This window comes from Mobula hypostoma, chromosome 8, assembly GCF_963921235.1.
Source record: "Mobula hypostoma chromosome 8, sMobHyp1.1, whole genome shotgun sequence".
In the NCBI taxonomy this organism is placed as follows: domain Eukaryota; kingdom Metazoa; phylum Chordata; class Chondrichthyes; order Myliobatiformes; family Myliobatidae; genus Mobula; species Mobula hypostoma.
Genome location: NC_086104.1, coordinates 26,129,707 through 26,156,943, shown reverse-complemented (window position 1 = coordinate 26,156,943; position 27,237 = coordinate 26,129,707). Strand labels below are relative to the sequence as shown.

The 27,237-nt window shown below is 41.4% G+C and overlaps 1 protein-coding gene across 2 annotated transcripts; it reads left to right on the top strand.

Moving 5' to 3' along the window:
• Positions 1-526: 526 nt before the first annotated feature.
• Positions 527-27,237, top strand: grem2b (gremlin 2, DAN family BMP antagonist b). 2 transcript variants are annotated; one of them, XM_063055596.1, is made up of 3 exons: positions 2,596-2,830; positions 19,996-20,051; positions 21,354-27,237. In XM_063055596.1, exon 3 carries the CDS (start codon positions 21,355-21,357, stop codon positions 21,850-21,852), a length of 498 nt encoding a protein of 165 aa, XP_062911666.1. In that variant the 5' UTR covers positions 2,596-2,830; positions 19,996-20,051; position 21,354; the 3' UTR covers positions 21,853-27,237. The 2 variants fall into 2 exon arrangements, with proteins under 2 accessions (XP_062911665.1, XP_062911666.1); XM_063055595.1 differs by lacking the exons at positions 2,596-2,830; positions 19,996-20,051 and adding an exon at positions 527-849.

The window sequence follows — 27,237 nt, the reverse complement described above, 5'->3', positions numbered from 1 at the left end:
GAATGATTTGTTTCGGAAGCACAGTGGAGAGGAGCGTTATCCTGCAGCTAATTAAGGCATCTGAAGTGCCTATTAGCCGCAATGACAGAGCAAGTGAGCTTATCCCGCTGATATCTCTCTGGCTTTGTACACGAACATTGATAGTCCAAACATTTAGAGAGCCCTCAAAAATGGCTCGGTGTGCAAATGAAATTCAACGGCCCCACCCCCGTCAAGAATCGCGTGATAAATGTGTGACACCACTTTATTCAGTTTGGGGGAACTTCTTGTTACCATTTTAGCCGGGAATGTAGAAGACCGACACGGTGCCCCTTGAGTTTGTCGCCAGCTTGGAGCTTATCGTGCTTCAAACGAGTGTCTGTGCCCTGACCTTAGTGTTACTGTGAACACCGCCTGCCAGTCTGGAACATTTGCGTGAGGTCCTTTGTTTGACAGATACGGCGGCATGTTGTGGGTATGTGCCAGCCGGAGTACTCTGTAACCGTGCTTGTGCCCTGCAGAGTGCGGCGAAGGAATTTCCCTCCCCGGCACCGTGGGCTGTTGCTTGTGTAATATTAGTCAGAGGAGTGTGTGATTTGTTTTTTTGGCTGAGTGTTTGATCACAGCCAATCCGAGCCCCACATTCTGATAACATCCACATGCAGACTCTCTGATCAACTAGAAGTGAGACTGAACGGCGCTGGTTGTACAACCAGAGCTGTCTGAAGCTCTCTTCACCTCGTCTTGAGTACGTATATGGGATTCAGTCTTGCAGGCAACAGCGCTGCTCACTCCTGACAATCTCAGTGCACATCAACATCCCCCGATTCCAGATACCAAATCTGCGGCCGGCCAGCATTTCTTCTCCAGGTAAGGACAATAAAACATTGCCAAGGGACTTGCGACTCGACAATATGCAGTATCAAACCAGCCTGCGGGTTGATACGGATCGTCGCTGAGTTTTCAAGATTAAAAGTGGATGATTCTTCATGCAGGTTGCCTGATCTTGCAATTGTTATTCCTTTGGGGCAGCACGTCGTTTTCGAGAGAGTGTGCTTTTTCTACATACTAGGAATGTATTAGAGTAAATCAAAGGGAACCTGCTGCAAATAGTGGGGTTTCAGGGACCAGGGGAAATTTTATTTTATTTTTATGCAAAAGATACAAGGGGAATATTAGAGAAATATTCAGAGGGTAGTTAGGATCTGAATTCAGGCTGTAGGATGATAGAGGCAGATTGCCTCGCGCCTTTACCGAGGCAAATAGGGACATTGGAGAGATCATTATTTACAGGTCTATAAAAGCAGAGGGGGCATTGACACTGACATGACTGAGTCAGCGGAGACTGAATGGGCTGAGTGGTTCCCTTCTGTGTCGTAAACTTCTCTCATTCTGTTGTATACAGTTCAGTAATCCTCGCAGTGCACTACGGATGGACCACGCGTTCGTCTCTGGTTAACCTCTGAGTGGTGTACTTTTCCCCACACAAGAGTCGGTCACTTCTAACATGCGCCCACACGCAGGCTCGCTTTCTTGGCTCTTTCAAGTGGCATCTTAGTAACTTGAAATTGGATCAGTAAATTAGAGCTCCCAAGTGGCTTAGGGCTCAGGCTGAGAGAGCTGGATATGTACACACAAACACACACACACACACACACATATATATACAGCTCTGTATATATGTATATGTATACATCCAGCTCTCTCCTGTGTGTGTGTGTGTGTGTGTGTATGAGTGTGTGTATGTATATAGTAACTCATAGCTAATGACCAGGTGACCGTGACGGTCTCTCCATCCTAACCTTGCATCAATTATTAATGGAAGTATATCGTTATCTGATTATGGGTTACCAGCCCGTGCGACATCCCACATGGACAGGGATGGAAACCACTAAGTAACCTGGTTTTTTTTATATGTAACCTGGTTGATATTGGAAGTTTTTTTTAGACAAGGCTATAATTTAGAAAACGAGTCTTTAAATAGTATCGTTTCCCATTATATCTGTCAGCTCATGTTGGAATAAAACGGATGGGGAATGTTGATGAATTGGGAGTGCGGCGCCGAGCAAAGGAAAGGGGACATTTCTGTGCAAGTGATTTTAGTTTTATTTCCGAGCTAATTTAAACACACACACACACACGCACGCGCGCGCGCGGGCGCGCGCGTTAAGTACTGCCCGCCCATCATTTCTATGGTTCAGTGTTATTCACAATTGCTGTCCGATCTGGGTTGAAACTCACCAATTTCTCGTCATTCTTCACATAAACGCATGGAAATAGCAAGTCATAGCTACTGCCCCAGGATAGCGGCGCAGAGGAAATTTGGATCGAAGAGCGGAAAGAGACGCTTAAAAGTGATACTGGAAGATTTGCAATGAGTTCCCCCTCTCATATCCAGCGAGTTGGCAGGATACTTGTTGCGCAGTTTTTGACAGTCCGCGTTGCCCGTCGGTACAAATTGAAGTTGCTCACGCAAGGCAGCCGCTAGGGGGCCGCTGGAGGAACTCGGCGACTCAGCTGGTGCTGAAGTGTCTCCGCTCCTCACCTACTAGACCTCCTGCTCGCTCATACTCTGGAGGGTTGGCGGGCGGTATTGATCTGAATGGGTAGCCGAGGATCTCAGGCTAACGGTGAAATTTAGCACAGTTATGAGTAGTGTAACGGAAGTGGCCAAGAGAGTGCCGCTGTTGTATCTGAATTGTAAGACCTGAAGCTCAGATATGTGGAAGCGACTGCCAAACGAAGCAAAACGTGATAAGAAAATTGTTTTTCTTTGTTTGTGGTCAGTTCACTGCACTGACAGCGGTGCTGGGAAAAGGGGATTCAACAGGTATCTACAAACGGGAGCTCGGTAAGTATGCGGAATGAAGGACTTTGGAAGGGATTGAGAGTGAAGCGAGCTGGCGCTCTCTTAAATAAGACCTGTATGGATTCAATCGACCGAACGACCACCTGACGGTGCCGCAACTATTCTGTAAAATCCGGTTTAGTGCCTTGCGCAATACCGAGGAAGAGCTGCACTGTCCGAGGTGCTAACTCTAGATGCTTATCGCAAAAGATACCAGGCTCCTTGACCAGTCAGTATTAGTTGCTCAACAAACTGATCATCAGGTTAAAAAGCAAGCAATCTGCTGGAGGATCCAGCAGCCTCTGTGGGGAAAGGGATTTCCGCCCACGGATGCTGCTGGGCACGTGGGCTGTTCCAGACTGCAGAGTATCATGTCTCATATATTAATGTCTAATATCAGGTTATTATGACAATGACGTGGGAGATTGCTGAGTAAGAATTGTCACCATATTTCCATCACTACAACAGTGACAACACACTAAGCACCTTAGACCAAAGTATAGAATTCTTCCATTACAGACTGACGGAGAGACAAAGCCCGGAGGATCTCATTGAAACCCATCAAAAATTGAAAGGCCTAAAAAGAGTGGATGTGGAGAGGATGTTCCCTTTCGTGGGGGGAGTCTAATACCAGAGAGCGCAGTTGCAGAATACAAGGACGTCTCTTTAGAACAGAGATGAGGAGGAATTTACTTAGCCAGAGGGTGGTGAATCTGTGGAATTCATTTGCGCAGACGGCTGTGAATTGCAAGTGGAGATTGTTAGGTTGTTGATGAGTAAAGTCATCAAAAGGTTACAGAGAGAACGCGGGAGAATGGGGTTAAGGGGGATAATAGATCAGCCATGATGGAATGGTGGAGCAGACTTGATGGACCAAGTGGCCATATTCTGCTCGCTGTATAATGGTCTCATGGATGGGTGGGGTGAGGAAGCCCCTCAATTATTAGAGTGTTGTACCGCCCCAGGGAGCCACATGAGTGACAGCATTGCTACTGGTTTTAAAAAAGTGTTATAAAACAGTCCATAATGCATTGTCTAAGAACAGAAGAATGAAAAGGCATTGCATGGTTTATTGTATTTTTTAAAAATTAAGTTTATTTTGATATATTAAAAAAAACAAAACGCCTGAAATTGTAATGAATAGTGTACTGTAGGTGCACCTCTTTCTCATCAGCCACTGTCTGGGATAAGTGAGACCGAGCTGCAGTCACTTAGGACCAGTCGCCCAGCCTATTAATGTCAAGTTTGGACTGAACTCTGGGCTGCTTCCCAGCAACCTATTCCCAGTCTCACTTACAGAGTCAGCACTTGCATCTCAACTCAGACTGAGTCCGGCAGGGAGACATCTGACTGCACCTCACTAGCAATGTCAGTGCCTCGCCCCATGTACTGCAGTGATCTTTTTAACCACCGGTCTTTACTAGAAACTATTTTCCCAGATCCTCTGAGTTTAGCCAGGGGCGTGAAGCGCTGACCTTGAACGTTGCTGAAGTCCTTCAAAAGACAATACTGGTGATATCTTGTCATACAGCTTGACGTTAACTTGGACAAATGATAGTGGTGTGGGGCAGGGCAGGGCTGATGTCATAGTTTCCCCACAAAATACCCCATCCATCATTTTGTTCCACTGAATGATATCTTAATGAGATTTACCAGTGAGTAAAGGGATGTCAGGAAAGCACAATGCTTGCTGGTAACAGAGATGTTGTCAGTGCTGTTTTACTTTACTGAGCTGTTGTCACCATGAACAGGAGCTCCATTTTGCCCCTTCCCTCACTTAACAAGATTCATACTAACAGATCACATATCACTCTGAAATTAGCAACCAGTTAGTCAGTTTCCCATTTCTTTCCACAGACATACTTCAATTATAAGTTGCACCACTGTTTCTTGCATTTTGCCAGACAGGGACCATGCCCACTTCCTCAGTTTTGGAACTTTATCCAGAAGGAGAGAGGTAGAGAAATTCAGGTAAATATCAACAAGAGAGACAATTCTCATCTTAAACACAAGACATTATAAGGATGCTGAAAACCCAGAGCAACACACACAAAATGGTGAAGAAACTCAGCAAGTCAGGCAGCATCTATGGAGGAGAATAAACAGTCGACATTTCGGGGTGAAATCTTTCATTAGCAATGACTAAAATGAGAGCATGAACTCTTATTCTCTGTCTCATGGATTGAACAGCTTGTGATAGGACTAATTGAGCAGCCCGTTATAGAAAGTTTCAAATGCGTTGTCTGTTAACTCACACTTAGTTGTTAGATAACTCTTTTGGGAGTCAAATCCACAAATGGTTGTCGGTGAATGATACCAGTGGTGGGTTTAGGGAGGGCGGTGGGTTCAATAAAAACCAGAATATCTACTGCTATGTCTGGAATAAGAAGACACTGCAGATGCTGGAATATGAAGTAGCCTATGTTGTCATGGCCTTGTAACTTATTGTCTGGCTATAATTTATTAAAGTAATAACAGAAGACAAAATAAAGTGTTAGAATTACAGGCAGTCTGTAATTCTAACACTTTATTTTGTCTCCTGTTATTACTTTTCCCTTGAATCTTGATGTGCTAATGTAATGAGATGATCTGCATGGATATCACACAAATCAACGTTTTTCCACTGCATTTCAGTACATGTGACAATAATAAAATAACATACCAGTCTAATAAATTGTCTGAATAACATCATCTAGGTTTTAGACACTCATTATCTTGGATACAGTTGCATTAATACTCCCATCTTCTTACATTAGCTTGCAGCTTCCCTAGTATCAGAAATCAACATTGTCTTGAGTTTCTCAAGTTCTAATCTTTCAGTCAATGACGTGACACCTGTATCATAATTCCCTAATGCCCAGTAACCAAACCTTTCTGTGTGTGCTGTACACTGACACTGCATTGGTGCAATGGCTAAACTGAACATTTTCTGCATGTTGCAGTAGCTCCTAATTATGAGGGAATCCTGGGACTGTCACTAATTGATAAACCTTGTGCTTTTCATTGCTTACTATTGATGGTTTGACAAGTTATCCAGTAACATGCTAAAGTGTCCTACCAAAAAGGTAATTAGAAGCCACATATGCAATCTTCCAATACCATGTTAAAGCAAACAGCAAGAAACATCTGTAGCTACTGAGTGAATTTTTATCAGTCTAAAATACCTCCTAGTTCCTTTTACAAACAGGTCTGTACACAGTGTATGGGCACAATTTTCCTTCAATAAAAACTATATATCCATGAATGCTTTCTCCTTCAGTGATAGGATGTTTCCTATAGTGGGAGAGTCTAGGACCAGAGAGCACAACCTCAAAGTACAAGGACATCCCTTTAGAACTGAGATAAGGAGAAATTTCTTTAGCCAAAGGGTGGTGAATTTGTGGAATTTATTGCACACAGATGGCTGTGGAGGCCAACTCATGGGGTATATTTGAAGTGGGGGTTGAGAGTTTCTTGATTAGTAAGGGTGTCAAAGGTTACAGGGAGAAAGGGGTCAGAGGGAAAATAAAACAGATAGAATTGTAGAACAGATTCAATGGGCCGAATGACCTAATTGTACGCCTAGGTCTTATGATCTTATAATAGAAACAAAGTTATTTTTTCTTCATTAAAGTTGACCTAAAATTAGAATTAATAGTTTGGGATGGGATGGTGGAAGAAATATATGGATGTCACGTTATTCCTAAATCTGAGAAAATTATTTGTTGTAGTACGGTGCAAATGGAAAGTATGGCTACTCAACGTTGATTAGATACTTAGCAAGATCAATACAATTAAATGGTTTATCTGTTCTTTGTTTCCATTGACTATGTTTATTTCATGGTTCTTGAGTGATTCGTATCAGCAGATTTTTCTTTATTGAAACTCATCACAGACTGAAACCAAGCATTCAATATGGGCTAAAGCACTGTAATGTGCGATCTGCAAAACTGCAAGAAGTCTCAGTATTGAACGAAAAGCAATTTCATATTCTCAATGAATTATGAACAGCCTAAATTAATTTAGCACTGGAGTGCAGTGGCAGAGAAGGATTTATTAACCATTTTCATTTGCTATGGGAGGTGACAATGGGTTTGAATTTTAGAGAGATTGTCCAAACACTTGATTGACTTGTTGGGCTATTTCATGGTCAAATAGGGAGAGATTGTACAGTAAAAACTGGAAGCACACTTAGACCATGTCACTGTGGCTGCCAGTGGCTCAGATGTCAGTAATAAGCCTCTAGAATGATTACAGCAGCCTGAATACTTTCATGAGTACTTTATCTGGTGCACACCAACCATAATCAAAATTCCACTTCTTAAATTTGCAGGATAAGCATGATTACTGGTAACTAAATCTGTATGATTTCTTCTCACCATTACCCTTCTGCCATGCTTTTTCAGAATTTTGCATTGTGACACATCACATTCAACATCACCATTCTCCTTATAGGGTTTGACATCAATTGTAATGTTACTGAATTTTGAAGCTTTCAGGAAGGCATGAGCAAAACATGTTGGGCATTGGAGATATGATGTGACTGGTAATCTGGTCATGTGCCTAAATAATGACAAATGGTTTCATAGTTATGTTAGTTGGGGGAGGTTAGCATCCACCTCTCTGAACCATTGGTGGTAGATTGACCTGAACAAAAGCAGAGGTTGCATTTGCTTCATTAACGCACAGTCTGTAGAGTTATTACAAGAAATAACTGAAGCAAACGTATTTTACAAACGGTTTGTAGATTCTTATGCAGATTTACTTTTGTCTGGTATATCAGTGTAATTCTGAATCATGCGTCTGAAAATTGGGCTTGTATCCTGAGAAATACTGATTTTCAATTGATACAAACAAGAATTTGTAAATACATTTTCACACAGTTAACGCCCCCTTTTCTTATAACAGCACAGTAACTCATTGGCCCTTTGCTTCCCAGGAATCAATTCTGTTAATACCTATAATTTCAGTGTCACCTGTTGATCTTGGATTACAATATCATGTGATTTTTTATTTCTCTCTTGTTCACCTGAAAGCTCGTGCTTCAAATTTCCTCCGTAGAATTTCCAGAGACTGCACACAGCATTCCAGCATCCAATGTGTCATAGACTCAGTCATAATTCGACTGATTAGTTTCGAGTGTGAAAGGCTTGAAGGTCACACTGTGATTCAGGTGGCTGCTTCTAAGCACACTGAGTTAAGATAGGCAGTTTTACAGAACTTTGCTTTGGAAAGTGCTTGCCTTACAAGGTAACCCAGATAAGAAAATAGAACTTAGAATATAACACAGTACCAGGCCTTCAGCCCATAATGTTTTGCTAACCCTTTAGACTACTCCAAAATCAATCTAACCCCTCCCACATATCCTATCACTTTTCTTTCATCCGTGTAAGAGTCTTTAAATACACCTGCCTAATCTAGGGGTTAATCTAGGGGAAGACAGCCATCGGCCCAGCCAAACATAAGAAATCTTGTTTGGGTGGATGCTGCGCAATGTGTCCCCTGTTACAAATCAGTACCACAAAATAACAAACAGTACACAATATGCGATTAAATGATTAAGCTTTATAATTCTTAATTTGCCTATAAGAAACAAAAAAAAAGAAAAGGGCCTATTCTCATGAAACAATCTAACATGCAATGTGACCGTGCTCACGGTTCCATTCATTTGTTCCCCGTTGACCTCCTCTGAGCGTAGCCGACGCTCGGACCCTCGCTCCTCCTCCACTCCATCCAGTCGTCTACCAACTCTCCCCATTCACATCTTCTCTCCTAATCTCTCCCTGGCAGAATCCCTGCTCCCAGACCCACAAGAAAGAACAACATCCTGCTCATTGGCTAGCATACATTCCAAAGCCCCCATTATCTCTAGTCATAACCCAAGCATTGCTGCTACAGAGAAACCATTACCTTAGCAGTGAAATATTACAGAGAGGCCAGTACATTAGCAGTGAAACCTTACAGCACGTTGCACCTGTATCAAGTCACCTCTCATCCTCCTTCCAATCCAATGAGCATCCCAGTAAACCTCCTCTGCACCCTCTATAAAGCTTCCACATCCTTTCTATGGTGAGCTCAGCAGAAGTGAACAGAATTCAGATTCAGATTTATTTATGACATGCACCATGCATCCAAATATATGTTGAAATCCATCATTTACATCAACAAGAACACAACCTACGGACGTGCTGTGGAAACTCGCAGGTGTCACCAGGTATTACAGTGCCTACACAGCATGCCCACAATGTTCAGAAGAACAACCGCAGCAGCAGCAACAAGAACTGAACAAAACCTATTGGAGGGAGTTAGATATGGCCCTTGTGGCTACAGGGGTCAGGGGGTATAGAGGGAAGGCTGGGGCGGGGTTCTGAGTTGGATGATCAGCCATGATCATAATAAATGGCGGTGCAGGCTCGAAGGGCCGAATGGCCTACTCCTGCACCTATTTTCTATGTTTCTATGTTAAAACAACAGCAAAGCAAGCCCCTTTTCCTCCCTCCCTCCCACCCACCCAACTCACACACAGACAGGACAGGACAGGGCACTCCTGGGTCTTCCTCCAGTCCTTGACCCTGGACTCCCAGACAAGCAAATTCTCCGAGTGCGAAGGGCATTTTCACCAGTTATTTTGTAATTTAATTTTATATTGAAATTGGATGTTACTCTCTGGCCTATGTTTATTGTAAAACTTTTAACTTGGAATCAGAAGGCAGGAATGTTTGGCCATTATTCAAGAAGTGATTTAATAAACACAGAATGAAATAGAGTAAGTCTCATGAAAACATCACTGGAGGTTACTTTGTTATGATGAAAATTACATTTTGATTTTCAATGGCTACAAACAAAGATTTGTAAATACATTTTCACACAGTCAATGTTCTCCCTTCTTAAAACAGCACAGCAGCTTATCGGCCCATTGCTTCCATGCTAGTTCCCAAGGAGTCAATGCTATTCATACCATTCACACTCTCCCCATATCTCTGCAATTTACTCCCTCTCACACATGCCAATCCATCCCCTTTGATTGATTTTGTGAAACCCTCCCTTGAGAGGTATTTTATTCTGACCTAATAACACAAGAGCGCGTCTTTAGGGGCCGGCTGGTAGCGCAATGACATAGGCGCCTGACCCGGGAGCGGAGGTTCCCGAGTTCGAAACTAGTCAGGTCTGCCCCCGAGTATGCTTTCCATCTGTGCCGGGGTGAGTGTCGAGATCACAACTCAACCTCGTAAAACAAAGAGAAAATACCACAAAAAGTGTCTGTGTGAGGAGTGGCGCACCACACAGTCTCTCTCTTTCTCGCTCCGCGCCTTGTAAAAAAGCAATGAAAGATCCATCATCACGGACGCACGCACAGGCACGCAGATGCGCACACTCAAACGCGCACGAACACACACGCAGACGCACACACAGACTCGCACACACGCAGGCACACATAAAAAAAAAAGAGCATGTCTTTAGGACGTTAGAAGAATCCAGGGCACCCTGAGAAAACCCATATAGACACAGGGAGAGAATGTACTGTAGAATGTGCAAGCACAGCACAACAGTAAATTTCAGAGCAGGGACCCAGGTCTCTGAAGGTATGGGGCAGCACAATAACCTCTGTGCTGCCCTTCAAATTCCAGACTAAAATTTTAGTCTTTTTTCTTCTCATTTTTCCTCACAGCATAGATTGTGTGCCCAGCCCATCAAATCTTCTGCCAATAACTTGGCCTCCACAGCCTCCAGTGTCTGGAACTGAAAGTTGGAGCTGTGGCAAAGAATAGTACAGCACAGCACAGGCTCTTCGGCCCACAATGTTGTGCCAACCCTCAAACCCTGCCTCCCATATAACCCCCCACCTTAAATTCCTCCATATACCTGTCTAGTAGTCTATCGCTTCCAATGTAAATAGTTAATTTTGCTATCCATTCATTGAATAGGAACACTGATTATACATTTTCAGGGAGAGAACCAGGCACACTGGCATTCAACCTCAGTGATTGTTTATTGTTCTTTTCCGCGCCTAACCAGAATGATAACTATATATGTAGGCAACTACTCCGTATTTTCTTAATTTTATTACGTGATGCAGTTGTGACTCACAAAGGCAACATTTAGTGCACAAATCCAATTGCTCTTGCAAAAAAACAATGGGTCTCCTTGAATCTTTGCAATCTGTTGTGTGAAGATGCTTCCACACGACTGTTTGAAGAAAATCCTTTGATTTAAGCCCAGAGGGGACAGCAATATATTTCCAAGTCAGGATACCATGTGAATGAGATGGAAGCTGCAGGTGGGCCTCTCCTGCTGTCCTGATCCTTTCAGTCCTTGGATGTCGTGGATGTGTGAGCTCCTTTCAGTTGATCCTTGGTGAGTTGTTGCAGTGAATTTTACAGATTGTACCCACTGCAGGCATTGTGCATCAGTGTTGGAGGACATATTGCAAAATAAGTCTCTTAAGTTTTAATAGTGGTAAGCTTTCAAGCAACATAAATTAATGAACAAGTGCTGTCTTTCAAATGTGTTTGATTTAACAAAAAAATTAGCTTGCTCTTGTCTATTTACTCAATAAGTGAAGCGCTACAGCCAATAGCTCCTAAATAAATTTCTGTTCCAGCCCAGTGCATTATTCATTACACATGGGTTTTCTTAGCAGTTAGGTTTTTGCTCAGTTACTTCACATTGTAAAGGCTTGAGAAAGAAGAAAGGATGTTCCTAACTCCTGAGTGCATAATGATACCTAAAGAACTTTACTCCAATTAAGCATCATTGCTGTTTTATTCAGTGCAGAGTTATCTGGGTCTCCTGCAATACTGCTGAAGATAGTTTGTCAAGGAATGAGCAGAATTAAGAAATCAGGAAGTATGAAAAATTGCAAATAATCTCCATTACAGATATGTCTCTCATGTATTCTCAGTCTGAGCTGCAAGATTCTCTGGCATAGGTCCATGAGTCCATCATAGTTAGACAGCTCCGTCACACACAAGAGACAGCTCCGTTTGCCATATGATGGCCTGTTTCAGAACTGATAGCACAGGATGAAACCCAGGAGGCTGAAAGCAGTGCAAGTATGCTAAAACAAACTAATAACATTCTACAGAGGCTTGTGAATTGGGTTAAGCATATTTTAAATGTGAATAAACCAGCTTGGTCTAATTGTATCCATTCACTCATGAACTGAATTACTACAAGGAGGTAAAGCTACAGCAAGATATATAAACCTGCCTTGCACAATCTCAGAAAACCAAGAATTCAATTGGCTTACCTAAGTAATTTGCATTAGACTGTTTAAACAAACAGATGCACATTCCTACATGAATATATTGGAATACAAATTAATTTCAGGAGAATAAATGAACTTTTTTCTCAAAATCCAAAAAGAATCAGGCCATAGATTTTTATAATCTTAAGATTTTAAGTAGGGTAGATAAGCGGAATGATCATTAATAGCTTGTAGACATGAAACACTGTAGTGTTATAAGATTTTGCTGGGGCTTGCTGGGAAGATAGAAGGATGATTGGAAATTATACTGTAGTTTCCAAATATGAGGCAGAGGTCTTTCCTTAACTGTTCTGTTAATGTTGATAAACATTCTTATACTTTAGAGGATCATGGAACTCTAAGGCTAATCCTCTCATAACCTAAGAAAATAACCAGTTAGGGCAGAAACATAAAGTCAAGTCAAGCCAAGTCAAGTCACTTTTTATTGTCATTTCGACCATAACTGCTGGTACAGCACACAGTAAAAACAAGACAACGTTTTTCAGGACCATGGTGCTACATGAACAATACAAAAACTACACTGAACTACATAAAAAACAACACAAAACTACACTAGACCTATCTAGGACCTCGTGAAGTGCACAAAACAGTGCAGGCATTACCATAAATAATACACAAGACAATAGGCACAGTAGAGGGCGATAGGTTGGTGTCAGTCCAGGCTCTGGGTATTGAGGAGTCTGATGGTTTGGGGGAGGAAACTGTTACATAGTCTGGTCATGAGAGCCCGAATGCTTTGATGCCTTTTGCCAGATGGCAGGAGGGAGAAGAGTTTGTATGAGGGGTGTGTGGGGTCCTTCATAATGCTGTTTGCTTTACGGATGCAGCGTGTGGTGTAAATGTCTCTAATGGTGGGAAGAGAGACCCTGATGATCTCCTCAGCTGACCTCACTATCCGCTGCAGGGTCTTGCGATCCCAGATGGCGCAATTTCCAAACCAGGCAGTGATGCAGCTGCTCAGGATGCTCTCAATACAACCTCTGTAGAATGTGGTGAGGATGGGGGGCGGGGGGGGGGATGGACTTTTCTCAGCCTTCGCAGAAAGTAGAGACGCTGTTGGGCTTTCTTTGCTATGGAGCTGGTGTTGAGGGACGAGGTGAGATTCTCTGCCAGGTGAACACCAAGAAATTTAGTGCTCCTAACGATCTCTACGGAGGAGTGGTCGATGTTCAGCAGAGAGTGGCCGTTCCATGTCCTCCTGAAGTCAACAACCATCTCTTTTGTTTTGTTCGCATTCAGAGACAGGTTGTTGGCTCTGCACCAGTCCGTTAGCCGCTGCATCTCCTCTCTGTATGCTGACTCATCGTTCTTGCTGATGAGACCCACCACGGTCGTATCATCGGCGAACTTGATGATGTGGTTCGAGCTGTGTGTTGCAACACAGTCGTGGGTCAGCAGAGTGAACAGCAGTGGACTGACCGCTCAGCCCTGGGGGGCCCCATGCTCAGTGTGATGGTGTTGGAGATGCTGCTTCCAATCCGGACTGACTGAGGTCTCCCAGTCAGGAAGTCTAAGATCCAGTTGCAGAGGGAGGTGTTCAGGCCCAGTAGGCTCAGCTTTCCAATCAGTTTCTGAGGAATGATTGTGTTGAATGCCGAACTGAAGTCTATGAACAGCATTCGAACGTACGTGTCTTTTTTGTCCGGGTGTGTTAGGGCCAGGTGGAGGGTGATGGCAATGGCGTCATCTGTTGAACAGTTGGGACGGTATGCGAACTGCAGGGGGTCCAGTGAGGGGGGCAGCAGGGTCTTGATGTGCCTCATGACGAGCCCCTCGATACACTTCATGACGATGGATGTGAGTGCGACGGGACGGTAGTCGTTGAGGCAGAACACTGAAGACTTCTTTGGCAGAGGGACGATGGTGGCGGCCTTGAAGCATGTAGGAATGATGGCGCTGCTCAGCTTTAAAACGAAATGCAAGGGATAGAAGGTTATGGTACCAACGTTGACAAATGGGATTAGTTAGATGGGCACAAAAGGTCAGCATGGGCATGATGGGCCAAATATCCCATTAACATGCTGTACTTAAATGTCAGTCATTTCATGGTTGGTGCATGGGAGGTGCTATCCCAACACTAGCAATGTACTTACTGTACATAGTTAAAGACTAATTCTTGCATAAATCACCTATTAACATGGAGAAATATAAACACCAGAAAGATTGAGCATAATTAAATGCAAAACTTTGATTGTTTAGGCTCTTAAACTCTGGCATCCCTTCTTTAAAACTTTCTTTTCTCCTCAGAATCACTTCATAGAACCTAATCCATTGCCAATCTTTTCACCAGCTATTCTAATCTCTTTTTAAGTGGCTCAGTGTCAGATTCTGTTCAATAACATTCCTGCAAAGCACTTTGCAATGCAGAGCTATGTATATTAAAAGGGCAGGTTTTGTATTATTAATTCACAGGATCAGAGAGAGATACAGCACAGATATACGATTGGCACAATTGTAGAAATAATTTGGGAGGAAATTGATGTCTGTAAATAACTTTCAGATCATTGTAAATTCAGGGGTATGTCATCATCATGCTGTCAGATTATAGGTGAATACCTTCAGCTGAGCACAAAGTAGGCTACAGTGTAAACCATATGTGACAACATTCTCAGTTAATGATCTTCATGGACTATTTCCATAATGTAATAGTGTGCAAACACAGTCTGCCTTTCATCCACATTGGATAGAAACTCACACACTAAGAACAAACACTTATATTTATTTTTTCTTCTACAGCACAGAAACAGGCCCCTCAGCCCTGCTGAGTTCCTCCAGCATTTTGTGCGTGTCCCTCAGCCCATCTAGTTTTCTAAACTATTAATCTGCCTCGTCTCATCAACTTGCACTGGGACCATAGCGCTCCATACCCCTCCCACCCATGTACCTATCCAAATTTCTCTTACATGTTGAAATTGACGCTACATCCACCTTGGTACCTATGAACACTATCTCGCTTTGTGTTCTTTTTGCACTGTTTAAATATTTAAAAATTATAACTTATTGTATTTTTATTCCTATTTTTTCTGTACTACTGCTGCAAAACAGGAAGCTTCATGTCATATCAGTGATAATAAAACTAATTCTGATTCCAAAATTCTCTAAGTCTCTTGCAGGCTAAACCAGTTACAACACTAGCATCTACCCAATAATGTGGAATATTGCCTAGGTACATCTTGTTTAAAAAAAAATAGTTGAAACCCTGTCAGTGTATCTTCAAACTTCTGCAAAATGATGGAAAATGTCATCCACGGTGCTATCATGCAGTACTTACTCAACAATAATCTACTCACAGGTACCCGGTTTAAGTTTTACCAGCCCCACTCAGTTACAGATCTCAACTCAGCTGTAATCCAAATATGGATCAAAGAGCTGAATTTCAGGGATGAGTTAAGGGCACGGCCCTGGACATCAAGGCAGCATTTGGCTGACTGTGGCATCAAGCTTCCAGGGGAGAACAATCCAATGATTTGAGTCATGTTATTGAATGACATTCTTCTCAGCCCCAAGATATCCTTAGGACAGTGTCCTAGGCTTAAGCATCTTTAGCTTCAGCAAAATACTTCCATCAAAGAATCAATAGGATGTTTATTGATGATCGTACAATGTTCAATCACAGTTGCAGTTCTTCAGCAAATGGACCAGCTTATTCCTGTATGCATCTAGACAACATTCACAAAGGGGCTGATGAATGACACATAAAATTCTATCTTCCAAAGAGAGCTTTTGGGAACCACGGTAGCATAGTGGTTAGCACGAGGCTATTAAAACTCATGGCATCGGAATTTGGAGTTTGATTCTGGCGACCTCTGTAAGGAGTTTCTGACAGTCCTCCCCATGGAATGCATGTGTTTTCCCCGGATGCTCTGGTTTCCTCCTACAGTCCAAAGGCACACCGGGTAGATTAATTGGTCATTGTAAATTGCCCCATGATTAGGTTAGGGTTAAATCAAGAACGTCAGGTGTTGCTGGGCGGCACAGTTTGAGGGGCTGGAAGATAAATAAATAAATAACAACCCACCCTTGGCATTCAATGACATAACAGTACCGAGCACCTCCACCCAGCCCTCGTTAATATCCTGGCATTTACCACCTGGAAATAAATAAACTATTGGTACATGGAGCTTAGAAAATTAGAGGGCTATGGGTAACCCTAGGTAATTTCTAACTAAGTACATGTTTGGCACAGCAATGTGGGTCGAAGGGCCTGTATTGTGCTGTAGGTTTTCTATGTTTCTAAACTGGACCAGCCAGTCAAAACTGTGGTTAAAAGATGAGTATTCCCAATTGAGCAGCTCATCGATTAAGGCCTGATGGGCATTCTACTATCTACAAGGCACAAGTCAGGACTATCCTTAAGGACTCTCCAATGACACACAAGAAAGCCAGCAGGATGCAGGGCAAAGCAACTATCCCACCTGCTGTGGCTGCAATTTATATAGTCTACAAAATAGAAAATTACTTCTCCGAGCTACTCCAATGCCAATGTCTCTGTCAATTGGATGATCAAGGGCAGATGGTGCCAGGGAACTCCCGCATGTTTCTCATTAAGCTGCACACCATCCTGACTTGAAAATATACTGTTATTCCCTCATTATCCTTGGGTCTAAATCCTGGAGCTCCCTCCTGAATAGCAATGTGGGAGTACTTTCACCGGAAAAAGATAACTCACCGTCAAGTTCTTCACTGTCAATTTCAGATGTGGATAAATTCGGGCCTGGATGTTAGGCCAGGACTTGAGAAATGCATAAATAAAACAAATAACCTTCCTCAGGACCCTAAATGCTTGTCTCTGGAATCAGACCCAATCACTCAATGTTTATTTAAATATATTGTTGAACTACATAACATCTACGTTTAACAGCAACAATGAACTCAGTAGCATGCATTTAAAATAATTTTATCCAGATTGCTTTTTATTCATAATGAGAATGTATTGAATTTCCTGAGTTAACAGTTATAATTTTTCTAAATAGAGGAAATGCATGTAGGTGCAGGCCTGCTGTGTGGTGAACTGCTGGTCCTCAGCTATCTGCCAAAACCTGAAGGATGATGTAATTGGCAAAAAAAAACACAATATATACACAGCCTCAACTTTCCACTTCTCATTGGCTTTTCCTGCATTTCATTTCATTAACGTTAAAGATCGCCCAGTCCGTCTCCCACTCTATGTTGCGTCTCATTGACATATAAAAGGCCACACCGGGAGTACACCGGGCCACACTGTGAGGAGGTTATCCCAACACACTCACAGGTGAAGCGTCATCACACCTGGAAAGACTTTTTGGGGCCGTGAATGGTAGTGAAGGAGCAGGTGTAGGGGCAAGTGGCACTTTCACTTGCAACGATAAGTATCAGGAGGGAGGTCAGTGGGGAGGACAATGGGCAAACGAATCACATAGAGAGCAATTCCTGCAGAAAGTGGGAAGTAGGGGGAAGGAAAAGATGTGGTTGGTGGTGGGATCCCGTTGGAGATGGCAGAAGATACAGAGAATTATGTGCTGGACGCAGAGGCTGGTATGGTGGTAGGTGTGGACAAGAGGAGCCCTACCTATCCCTGGGGGGGTGGCAGGAGGATGGGGTGAGAGCAGACATGTGTGAAGTGGAAGAGATGTGCTGGATTTATTTAGAATTATCTGCACTCAACAAGGTTTTATCCCCTTTATTTATTGAACATGGTTAGCATACATGCTCTACGGAGTAAGGTAGAACAAATATGTTCGCTATTCATTATTCTTCATGCTCTTCATTATTCACTGAACGGTCTTGTTGCTGAATCAGGTACTATTAACATCAAATTAAAATAGCACCTTTAACAGATGAAAAAAACGCTTAGATGTATCATGTTGTCAGGCAAAAGATAAATGAAGATGAGACGCAGAGAAAGATGTTTGCCGAAGTGAGACAAGACTTGTTCAGAGAGATGAGATTTTGGGAGTACTTCAACAGAGAGAATCAGAATCAACTTTAATGTCATTGGCATATGTCATTAAATCTGGTGTTTTCTGGCAGCAGTGCATTGTAATACATCATTAAAAAATCTGTAAATTAGAGTAAGAAGTATATGTAAATATAGAATTAAATAAGCAGAGGAAAAAGAGAGGGAGAAAAAGTAGTGAGGCAGGGTACATGGTTTCATGGATTTATGGGCTATTCAGAAATCTGATGGCGGAGGTGAAGAAGCTGTTCCAGAAATGTTAAATGCATGCCTTCAGGCTCCTTTACTTCCTCCTTGATGGTAGCAAGGAGAAAAGAGCATATCCTGGGTGATGGGGGTCCTTAATGATAGATGCTGCCTTTTTGAGGCATCGCCTTTTTACGGTATCCTCCACGCTGAGGAGACTTGTACCCATGATGGAACTGGCTGAGTTTACAATTTTCTGCAGTTTGTTTTTTCCCGATCCTGTGCAGTGCCTTCTATACACCAGACAGTGATACGTCCAGTTAGAATGCTCTCCATGGTACATCTGTAGAAATTTGTGGGAAGGAAAGGTAGGAATGTTGAGGCAGGATGTTTCAGAGCTTGGGTTCGGAGCACCTGAACATAACAGTAGAAAAGTGAAACTTGGGGATGAATAGATCAGCAGAGGTCAAAGTAGGAGGGTACTGAAGTCTCTAAAGGTTAAAAAGCTGGAGACTAATGCAGAAATTGGGAGGAACAAGGTGATAGAAGTACAAGAAGGTACTTGACATTGCATAACTCGAAACCAATGTTGGTCCTCGGGAAGAAGGCAGATAGAATAATGGGATGAGTTAGGACACTAGAATACAGTTGGACTACTCAGGAATATCATAGAATAGTAGAATTTATAGGTAACAAAGGCAGGGATGAGGATTTCAGTAGATGAGTTTTAACATGCATAAACCATAACTATAGCTTCAGTTTGGCACTTTACAGTACTAGCAATAGAAATTTTGACCCAGTTAAACTGTGGTGTAACTGGCATGAAGGAATCTTTTCTAATAAAAATAAAGTTAAAGATAGTTGACTCTTTATTATTCTTTGATGGAAGATTGGGACAAAGCATTCCCCAAGCTAGATCTCTGTGTGAGTCCATAGTGTGGAGCTGTCACTGTAATGTGGTCCTGCTGCTTTTCAGTGTTGCTATTAAGAAACGATTAGTAAACAGTTTAGTAAAATCTATGACTCCGGCCAGCACTCATTAATGGACATGCAAATAGCATTCCAGGAAATGTTTTACTGGGATAAAGGGCATAGAGTTTAAAAAGATAAGACCATTCCAGCCACAGCATTAGATGAATGACTTTTTAAGCCTGCTCTTTTCTTCGTAAACTATTAAGCTGAACTTTTCCCATACTATTGCACACATTGCTTTCTTATTCATGTGAATCTAACCTGCAAGAACAAAACAAAACAAGAAAAAAGAGATACCAAGAAACATCTGTGGAGTGAAAATTATCTCTCTCCTTGCAGGCAAAAGGCCTTTTGCAGAATTCTAATGAAAGATTATGGTCAACCTTAACCTAGTTAACTGAGCTTCCCATTCCTCAGATGCCGTTGGACCTACTGTTCAAAGTTTATTATCAAAGTATGTATACAATATACAACCTTGAGATTCAACTCCTTATACTCAGCCACAAAACTAAGAAACCCAATCAAACCCATTAAAAAAGACCATTTAATGCAGTAATTTATAGTTTTGTTTGCTAACAGCAAATCTTCACTGTGCTTCACTTAAACTTTTATTTCAGATCTTCAGCATTTGAGTTTCCTCCATAATACCCGCCCCCTTTTAAAATAAGAACATGATGTCCTTTTTACATCTTATTTATTTGTTAGCTTTGTCTGGGTTTGCAATAAAGGTCTTGGTCTTGTAGCTTTGATATTAAAACAAAGTAATTTTCATTAATTCAACTTTACCTAATAGATGCATTGCCTTATTTCTCTTTAATTTTCTTTCAGCTCATTGGAAAAAACGAGCCCATTTGTAGTTAATGATGAAGTTCAATTTGCAATAGGTAGGGATAACATCTTCAAACTTTGACTCCACATACAATTCACATACTTTGCAAAAGGATGATAAAAAATTCTTAAGTCTGACTTTTCTCCCTTGAATGGTATCTGATACCACAGATGTCAGCAGAAGGCTGGCATCTATTTCACCTTTACAACATTAAGTCAAGGGTGGACACCAAAATATAATCATAGGAACAAGGTCAACCTTCCTTCCCAAGGGGGAAACTCTCATCTCTGTGCAGTGCTCCATCTAGTGGAGGGGCTAGAGGTGAATAGATAAAATCAATTTAATGCTGCAGTCAAGGTGAAAATTAGGCAGGGGACTCAAAAGAGCCATCTCCTGGTTGTGAGGAGACTCATATTAGTTGTGACTGGTGTAGCTATATGAGGACAGCAAACTGGTAGATAGAGCAGTCCCTGAATTCGACTCCTGAATTCTCAAGGTTATATGTTCCACATGTTGTCCTATTAGGGATGGCTGAGGGGATCTTTTGCCAATGAAAGGTAGATGGTTAACTAGAGAATAAGTATTAGCATGTTCAGATGTTGGATTTAGTGAAGGGGATGAGTTTGAGAGGTATACGTCTCCACAATAACATTAGGAACAAGGGCATCTGTGGAGATATTTAATGTACCCCTGAAAGTGTAATCAAATTTAAATCTAGGTTTCAAATTGTAAAACCCCTTACCCAATCTCTTCAGTTCTCTTTTTCATCGTTTGAACATGATCCAAAACCAGTGAGCTCTGATCAAACTGGATACTTTAATGATACATTTGCATATACTTTTATCCGGCTCAATTCAGCCTAATATTACCAAGTCTGAATAGTATACTTAGACTACATATAAGTGTACACTTATATGTACTTAGACTGCTTAGAAGCATTATACTGCATATGTTCAGTGTTGGGCAGGTTAGGTCAGAAATGGAGAAAGGTCAGAACTGCTGGTGCTCAGGTTCAAGTTGGCCAATGTTTTAGCTCCATAATCAAGGTGACCCCCTACTTTAGATGTGGAACATCAAGATAAGGTAGAAGAATTGGAACTGGTGTCTGGGGTGGTCCCACCTCAGAAAAAAACACAAACTTTCACCCTCTGATTCTGAAACCTAGGGCATAGATAAGTTGCACTCGATCACATTTAAAAGTGATTCTGGCACTGGATAGGTCTGATTGGAATAATTATATTTTCCTTTGAAGTAAGGACAGTAATGCACCTATTGTGTCAGAAGTCAAGGAATGATAATGAAATCGGTATTTAACTGTATAGAATATTACTTCACTCTCTGTTTTTTTTTTCTGTAGGATGTATCAGAAGTTCATCATCCTCCTCTTCCTTGTTGGGACATTAATGGTGGCGGTGGAATTGAAAAAAAACCGGCCTCCCGGAGCCATTCCTCCCCTTTACAAGGGAAATACCAACAGCTCAGAGAAGCGCAGGAGATCCGACGTCCTAGCGTCCAGCCAAGAGGCACTAGTGGTGACAGAGCGCAAGTACCTGAAGAGTGACTGGTGTAAGACCCAGCCCCTCAGGCAAACCATTAACGAGGATGGTTGTCTGAGCCAAACTGTCATCAACAGATTCTGCTATGGACAATGCAACTCCTTCTATATCCCCAGGCATGTTAAAAGGGATCAAGAATCTTTCCAGTCCTGTGCCTTCTGTAAACCACAGAAATTTACTACCCTGACTGTCAAGCTGGACTGCCCTGACCTGCAGCCTCCCTTTAGACACAAGAAAATCCAGCGAGTCAAGCAGTGCAAATGTATGTCAGTAAACGTGAATGACTGGAGCAAGCAGTGAGATAAGATAAACAACTACAGCCTCCCCAGTTAGTAGGAAATACACCCGACTTTCAGCACAGCCATCAGATACATACCTGTAGAAAACAAACACTGTACAAAACCTGCCCTAATGCATGAGCAACATTTTTGAGTTTGAGCATGGCCAGTATTTAGGTGGGAGAGTTGGGCTACCCTGGTCATCCAAACACTGAATACCTGTAAAAAAAAATCTTAATTGTTACAGAAAAGAGAACAAAATCCTTCTGACAAAATTTTGTTTAAAAATAAATTCCATTCTAATATTACAAGCTGCCCGAAACCCATTTGCTGGCTCCAAATAGCTGAAATACAGCCGTCCCTATTCTGACTATCTTTAAAGATATTTTCTTACAGTCTGGACATTTTCACTTTCATTTTGCTCACTGCTGTCGCCCATGATTTGATACGGATGTGGTGCCAAACCAGATAGGAGACTTTTTGATGGTTCAATGCAGATAAGAGAATTTGAACTGCTTAGACTGTGGACAGACATGAACTGTGCTCCTGGTGCACAGAGACAGAGCCTGGGAGTGAGCCAGTACTCTGCGCCTCTGAACAGCCAAAAATCCAGGTCTTCAACAATGTTTTACATGGGATTATGCTGATCAAACTGCATTGAAGATAATAGTATATATTTAACTATTCAAAACATTTTTTTAATTATTATTTTCCTTCTTTGGCCTTCTGTATTTCAGTATTCATGACCATAATTTTGTACATACAAGTATGAATTAATGGCACTTTTCAAACATTATCTCAATGGAGCTGAATATAGAAAAGGCACTAAATTGACAATGGATTATATTTCCTCTTTTCTTTTATAAACGATTATTGTTAATATATGATGAAAGTGTAAATTAGTACAGTTATTTGTTGTATATTCTTTATTTTATCTTTTTTAACTGCATGTGGACAGTATTTTGTTCTGGTGTTTCAGAAGTGACAGTGAGCCGTGTTGTGCGGTCTCAATAATACATCATTGTAATAGAAGGTAGTTATTCCACTATATGTTTTTGTTGCATTTAGTATCGCATAGAAATGCAAGTTGAAACTTAACTGTCAGAAGGGACATGGTATTAATTAAGAAAAAAAGTTTGTGCCACAAATATTTTTGCTCAATTAAGCCCACTCATTACAGTGTAGATACACAAAGTATTGCTGCAGATTATGTAGAACAAAGGGGAAAACCATTTATTGCATTGCTATTTTACACATGAAAAGATTTTAAGCACTTGGGATCTAAAACGCATAATGAGCAAAACATGCAGTTGTAACAGTAAAAGCTTTTTAGTTGAACAGATCAGTTTGTTTACAGGCAAGTACATTTTTGTTCTGCAGATTTCATCAAACGTTGTTCAGAGGCCATTGCAGGGTGATTGTAACCCTTGGTGCAATGGTGGAATTCTATTTAATAATTGAATCTCAATATAATGAGCAAAATGCTGGATTTAAATAGACTATTGTCTGGGTTTGTGGTTTGGTACTGATGATCCCAATCTGTTGACAATGATACCGAGTAACAGCCCTGGGTCTTTAGCAGTGGTGGCGTGGACCTGCATCTTTTCCCTCGCAACTTCGCAATATTTTGACTATGGTCTGCCTTTCTGGACCATTTGCCGTAGCTATTCAGTTCTGGTTTCCTTCAGTAGAACTACAACATGGACAAAAGTTTTTCATCCGATTGTACAGTTGATTATGACTTCTTAGGAGACAATTTGACTTTGGCAGATTCCCACATTCTGGTTTTTAAAACTCTTCTCTTGTCCAACAGAAGCTAGTTTTCCTTAGTCCTTAGGGTTTAATATTCTACTTGAGTTATTGAGTCACAGAGGACTACAGCAGAGAAACACACCCTTTGCTCATTTTGCCCATGTTAAATTGTTATTCTGCCTAATCCATAAGACATAGGAGCAGAATTTAGTCCATTGAGTCTGTCCTGCCATTCCATCATGGCTGATATATTATCCCTCTCCACCCTATTCTCCTGCCTTTGCCCCTTAACCTTTGACACCCTGATTAATCATGAAGCTATCACCCTCCGCCTTAAGTATATGACTTGGCATGCCCAGCCATCTGTGGCAATGAATTGCACAGATTCACCATCATCTGGCTAAGGAAATTTTTCCTCATCCTCATCTCTGTTCTAAGTGGAAGTTCCTGATTTCTGATTCTGTGCCCTCTGGTCCTAGACTCCCCCATTATAGGAAACTCCCTCTCCATATCTGCTCTATCTAGGCCTTTCAATATTTGAAATGTTTCATTGAGATTCCCCCCCTCCCCATTCATCTACAGCCCTAGAGTCGATAAACACTCCTCATTTGCTAATGCCTTCACTCCTGGGATCAGTCTCGTGAATCTCCTCAATGTCAGCACATCTTTTCTTAGGTAAGGGGCCCAAAACTGCTCACAATACTCCAAGGCAGTCTGATCAATCCCTTATAAAAGCTCAGCATTATATCCACGCTTTTGTATTCTAATTCACCCAAAATGAATGTCAACATTGCATTTGCCTTCCTCGCCACCAATTTAAGGAATCCTGCGCAATGACTCCGAAGTCGCAGTTCAGCTCTGGTTTTTGAAATTCCTCCCCATTTAGAAAATAGTCCATGACTTTATTCCTTCAACCAACATGCATGACCATGCACTTTCCTACACTGTATTCCATGTGACACTTTGCCTATTCTCTCAATCTGTCTTGCAGACTCCCTGCTTCCTTAACACTACCTGCCCCTTCACTTAACTTCATATTGTCTGCAAACTCTGCCACAAAGCCATCAATTCATTAATCAGAGTCATTGACATATAGTGTCAAAAGAAGTAGTTCCAACAACGACCCATGTGGAACACCACTAGTCACTGGTAGCCAACCAGAAAAGGCACCCTTTATTCCCACTCTTTGCCTCCTGCAAGTCAGCCAATCTTCTATCCATGCTAGCATCTTTCCTGTAAAACCAAAGGCTTTTATTTTGTTAAGCAGCCTCATTTGCAGCACCTTCTCAAAGACCTTCTGAAAATCCAAATAAACAACGTCCACTGACTCTCCTTTGTCTATCCTGCCTGTTATTTCCTCAAAGAATTCTAACAGATTAGTCAGGCAAAATTCCAACATCTTCACAACCACTGAAGTCAGGCTCACTGGCCTATAATTTTGTTTCTTCAGCCTCCCTCCCTTCTTAAAGGGTGGGTTGATATTTGCAGTTTTTCAGACCTCTGGAACCATTGCAGAATCTGGTAATTCTTGAAAGATCATTATTAACGCCTGTACAATCTCTTCAGCTACCTCCTTCATATCCCTGGGATTCTCCATCTGGTCCAGTGGACTTACCTACCTTCAGAGCTTTTGGCTGCCCAAAAGCCTTCTCCTTAGTAACAACACTCACTTCTGCCCATAACACTCTCACATTGCTGGCATTCTACTAGTGCTTTCTGCTGTGAAGATTGATACTTGTTCTGTTTGTCATTTCTTTGTCCCCCATTACTACAGCATCATTTTCCAGCGGTCCAATATCAACTCTTATCTTTCTTTTACTCTTTATATATCTGAAAAATGATTTTGTATCCTTTTTATGTTATTGACTAGCTTACCTTCCCTATTTCATCTTTTCCCTCATGGCATTTTTTAGTTGTCTGCTGTTGGCTTTTCAAAGCTTCCCAATATTCTAACTTCCCACTAATTTTTGCTCTGTTATAATTCCGCTCTTTCTCTTTTATGTTGGCTTTGAATTCCCTTGTCATCCACGATTGCGTCATTCTGCCTTTAGAATGCTTCTTTGTTGGGATGTATCTATCTTGTGCTTTATGAATTGTTCCTCAAAACCTAAGCTTCCATTCAGCTTTGGGTAGCTCCTCTCTCATGCCTCTGTAATTCCCTTTCTTCCACTGTAGTACTGATAGATCTGATATTAGCTTCTCCTTCTCAAACTGCAGGAGGAATTCTATCATGTTATGATCACTGTCTCTTAAGGGTTCCTTTATCTTAAGCTCCCTAATCAAATCTGGGTCATTACATAACACCCAATCCAGAATCGCCATTCACCTAGTTTGCTCAATCACAGGCTGCTCTAAAAAGCCTTCTTGTAGGTATTCTACAAATTCCCTTTCTTGGGATCCAGCACCAACCGGATTTTTCCAATCTACCTGCATATTGAGATCCCACATGATTTTTGCAGCAATTTTTTTTTACATGTATTTTCTATTTCCCAATGTAATTTGTAGCCCACATCCTGGATACTGTTCGGAAGCCTATATATAATTCCCATCAGGATCTTTTTAGTCTCATCAACCAACACCTGGATAATAGCCCTCCATAACCCTCCCATCCAAGTACCCATCCAAACTTGTCTCAAATGTTGAAATTCAACCTGTTTCTGAGTGAAGCCCCCTCTCAAATTCCCCTGAAATATTTTACCTTCACCATTAGCATATAACCTCTAGTTCTAGTTTCACCCAATCTCAGTGAAAAAGCCAGCTTCATTAATCCTATTTATACCACTCAAAAACTCTCTTCATTCTCCTATGCTGCATGTAATGTAGTCCAACATATCCAACCCTTCCCTATAACTCAAATCCTCAAGTCCTGGTAAAATCCTTGTAAATTTCCTTTGTACTCTTTTTAATCTTATTGAAACGTTTCTTGTAGGTAGGTGACCAGAAATGCACACAATACTCCAGTTTAGGCCTCACCAATATCTCGTAGAAATTGAACATAGCATTCCAATTCTCATCACTTATCAACTTTATTCATCTTCACGGTTTCATTCTTGGATTGTTTCTCAATCAGATTTCAATGTTGGAGTCTTGAACTGCCACTAGATGTTAAAATCAAAATAGAGACAATTCATGTGAAAATTCACAGTGTTAATCAAGATTGAACTCTGAGCATTTGGTGTCTCAGATTCAAAGACTTCAGTTGAGTAACATTCTAGTCATTTATAGATAGAACGAACTTACTTCCATCCTTCCTACAGTCTGGTTTGTTTCCTTTCTGTTCACTCATTGATAATATCTGCATCCTTCAAATCCCATAGACAACCTAATCATCAAATTGTAAGATGTCTACCAATGCCTACAATCACATTTAGAAACACATTCTCATCTTACAAAAATCATACAGGGAATGACAGGCATCAGCTCGGATTTGATTTGTTCCAAAAGTTAAGTTTAATAATTTTTTAAAATCAGAACAATGTAACTTCGTATTGAGGTTCATGATATATAAAGAAAGTTGCCTTGTACTGGCTAGAAGAGCTTACAAAGATTTATGGATACTATTAAAATGAAGAAGTGCTATCACACTGAGAAATATGATTATTTTAAAGTTACTCTGTAAATTATATAGAAGAAAATAATAAATAAGTTCTTGAAT

Bases quoted from the DNA above. Each gene is read 5' to 3' on its own strand.
- grem2b (XM_063055595.1), top strand. From the start codon at position 21,355: ATGTATCAGAAGTTCATCATCCTCCTCTTCCTTGTTGGGACATTAATG.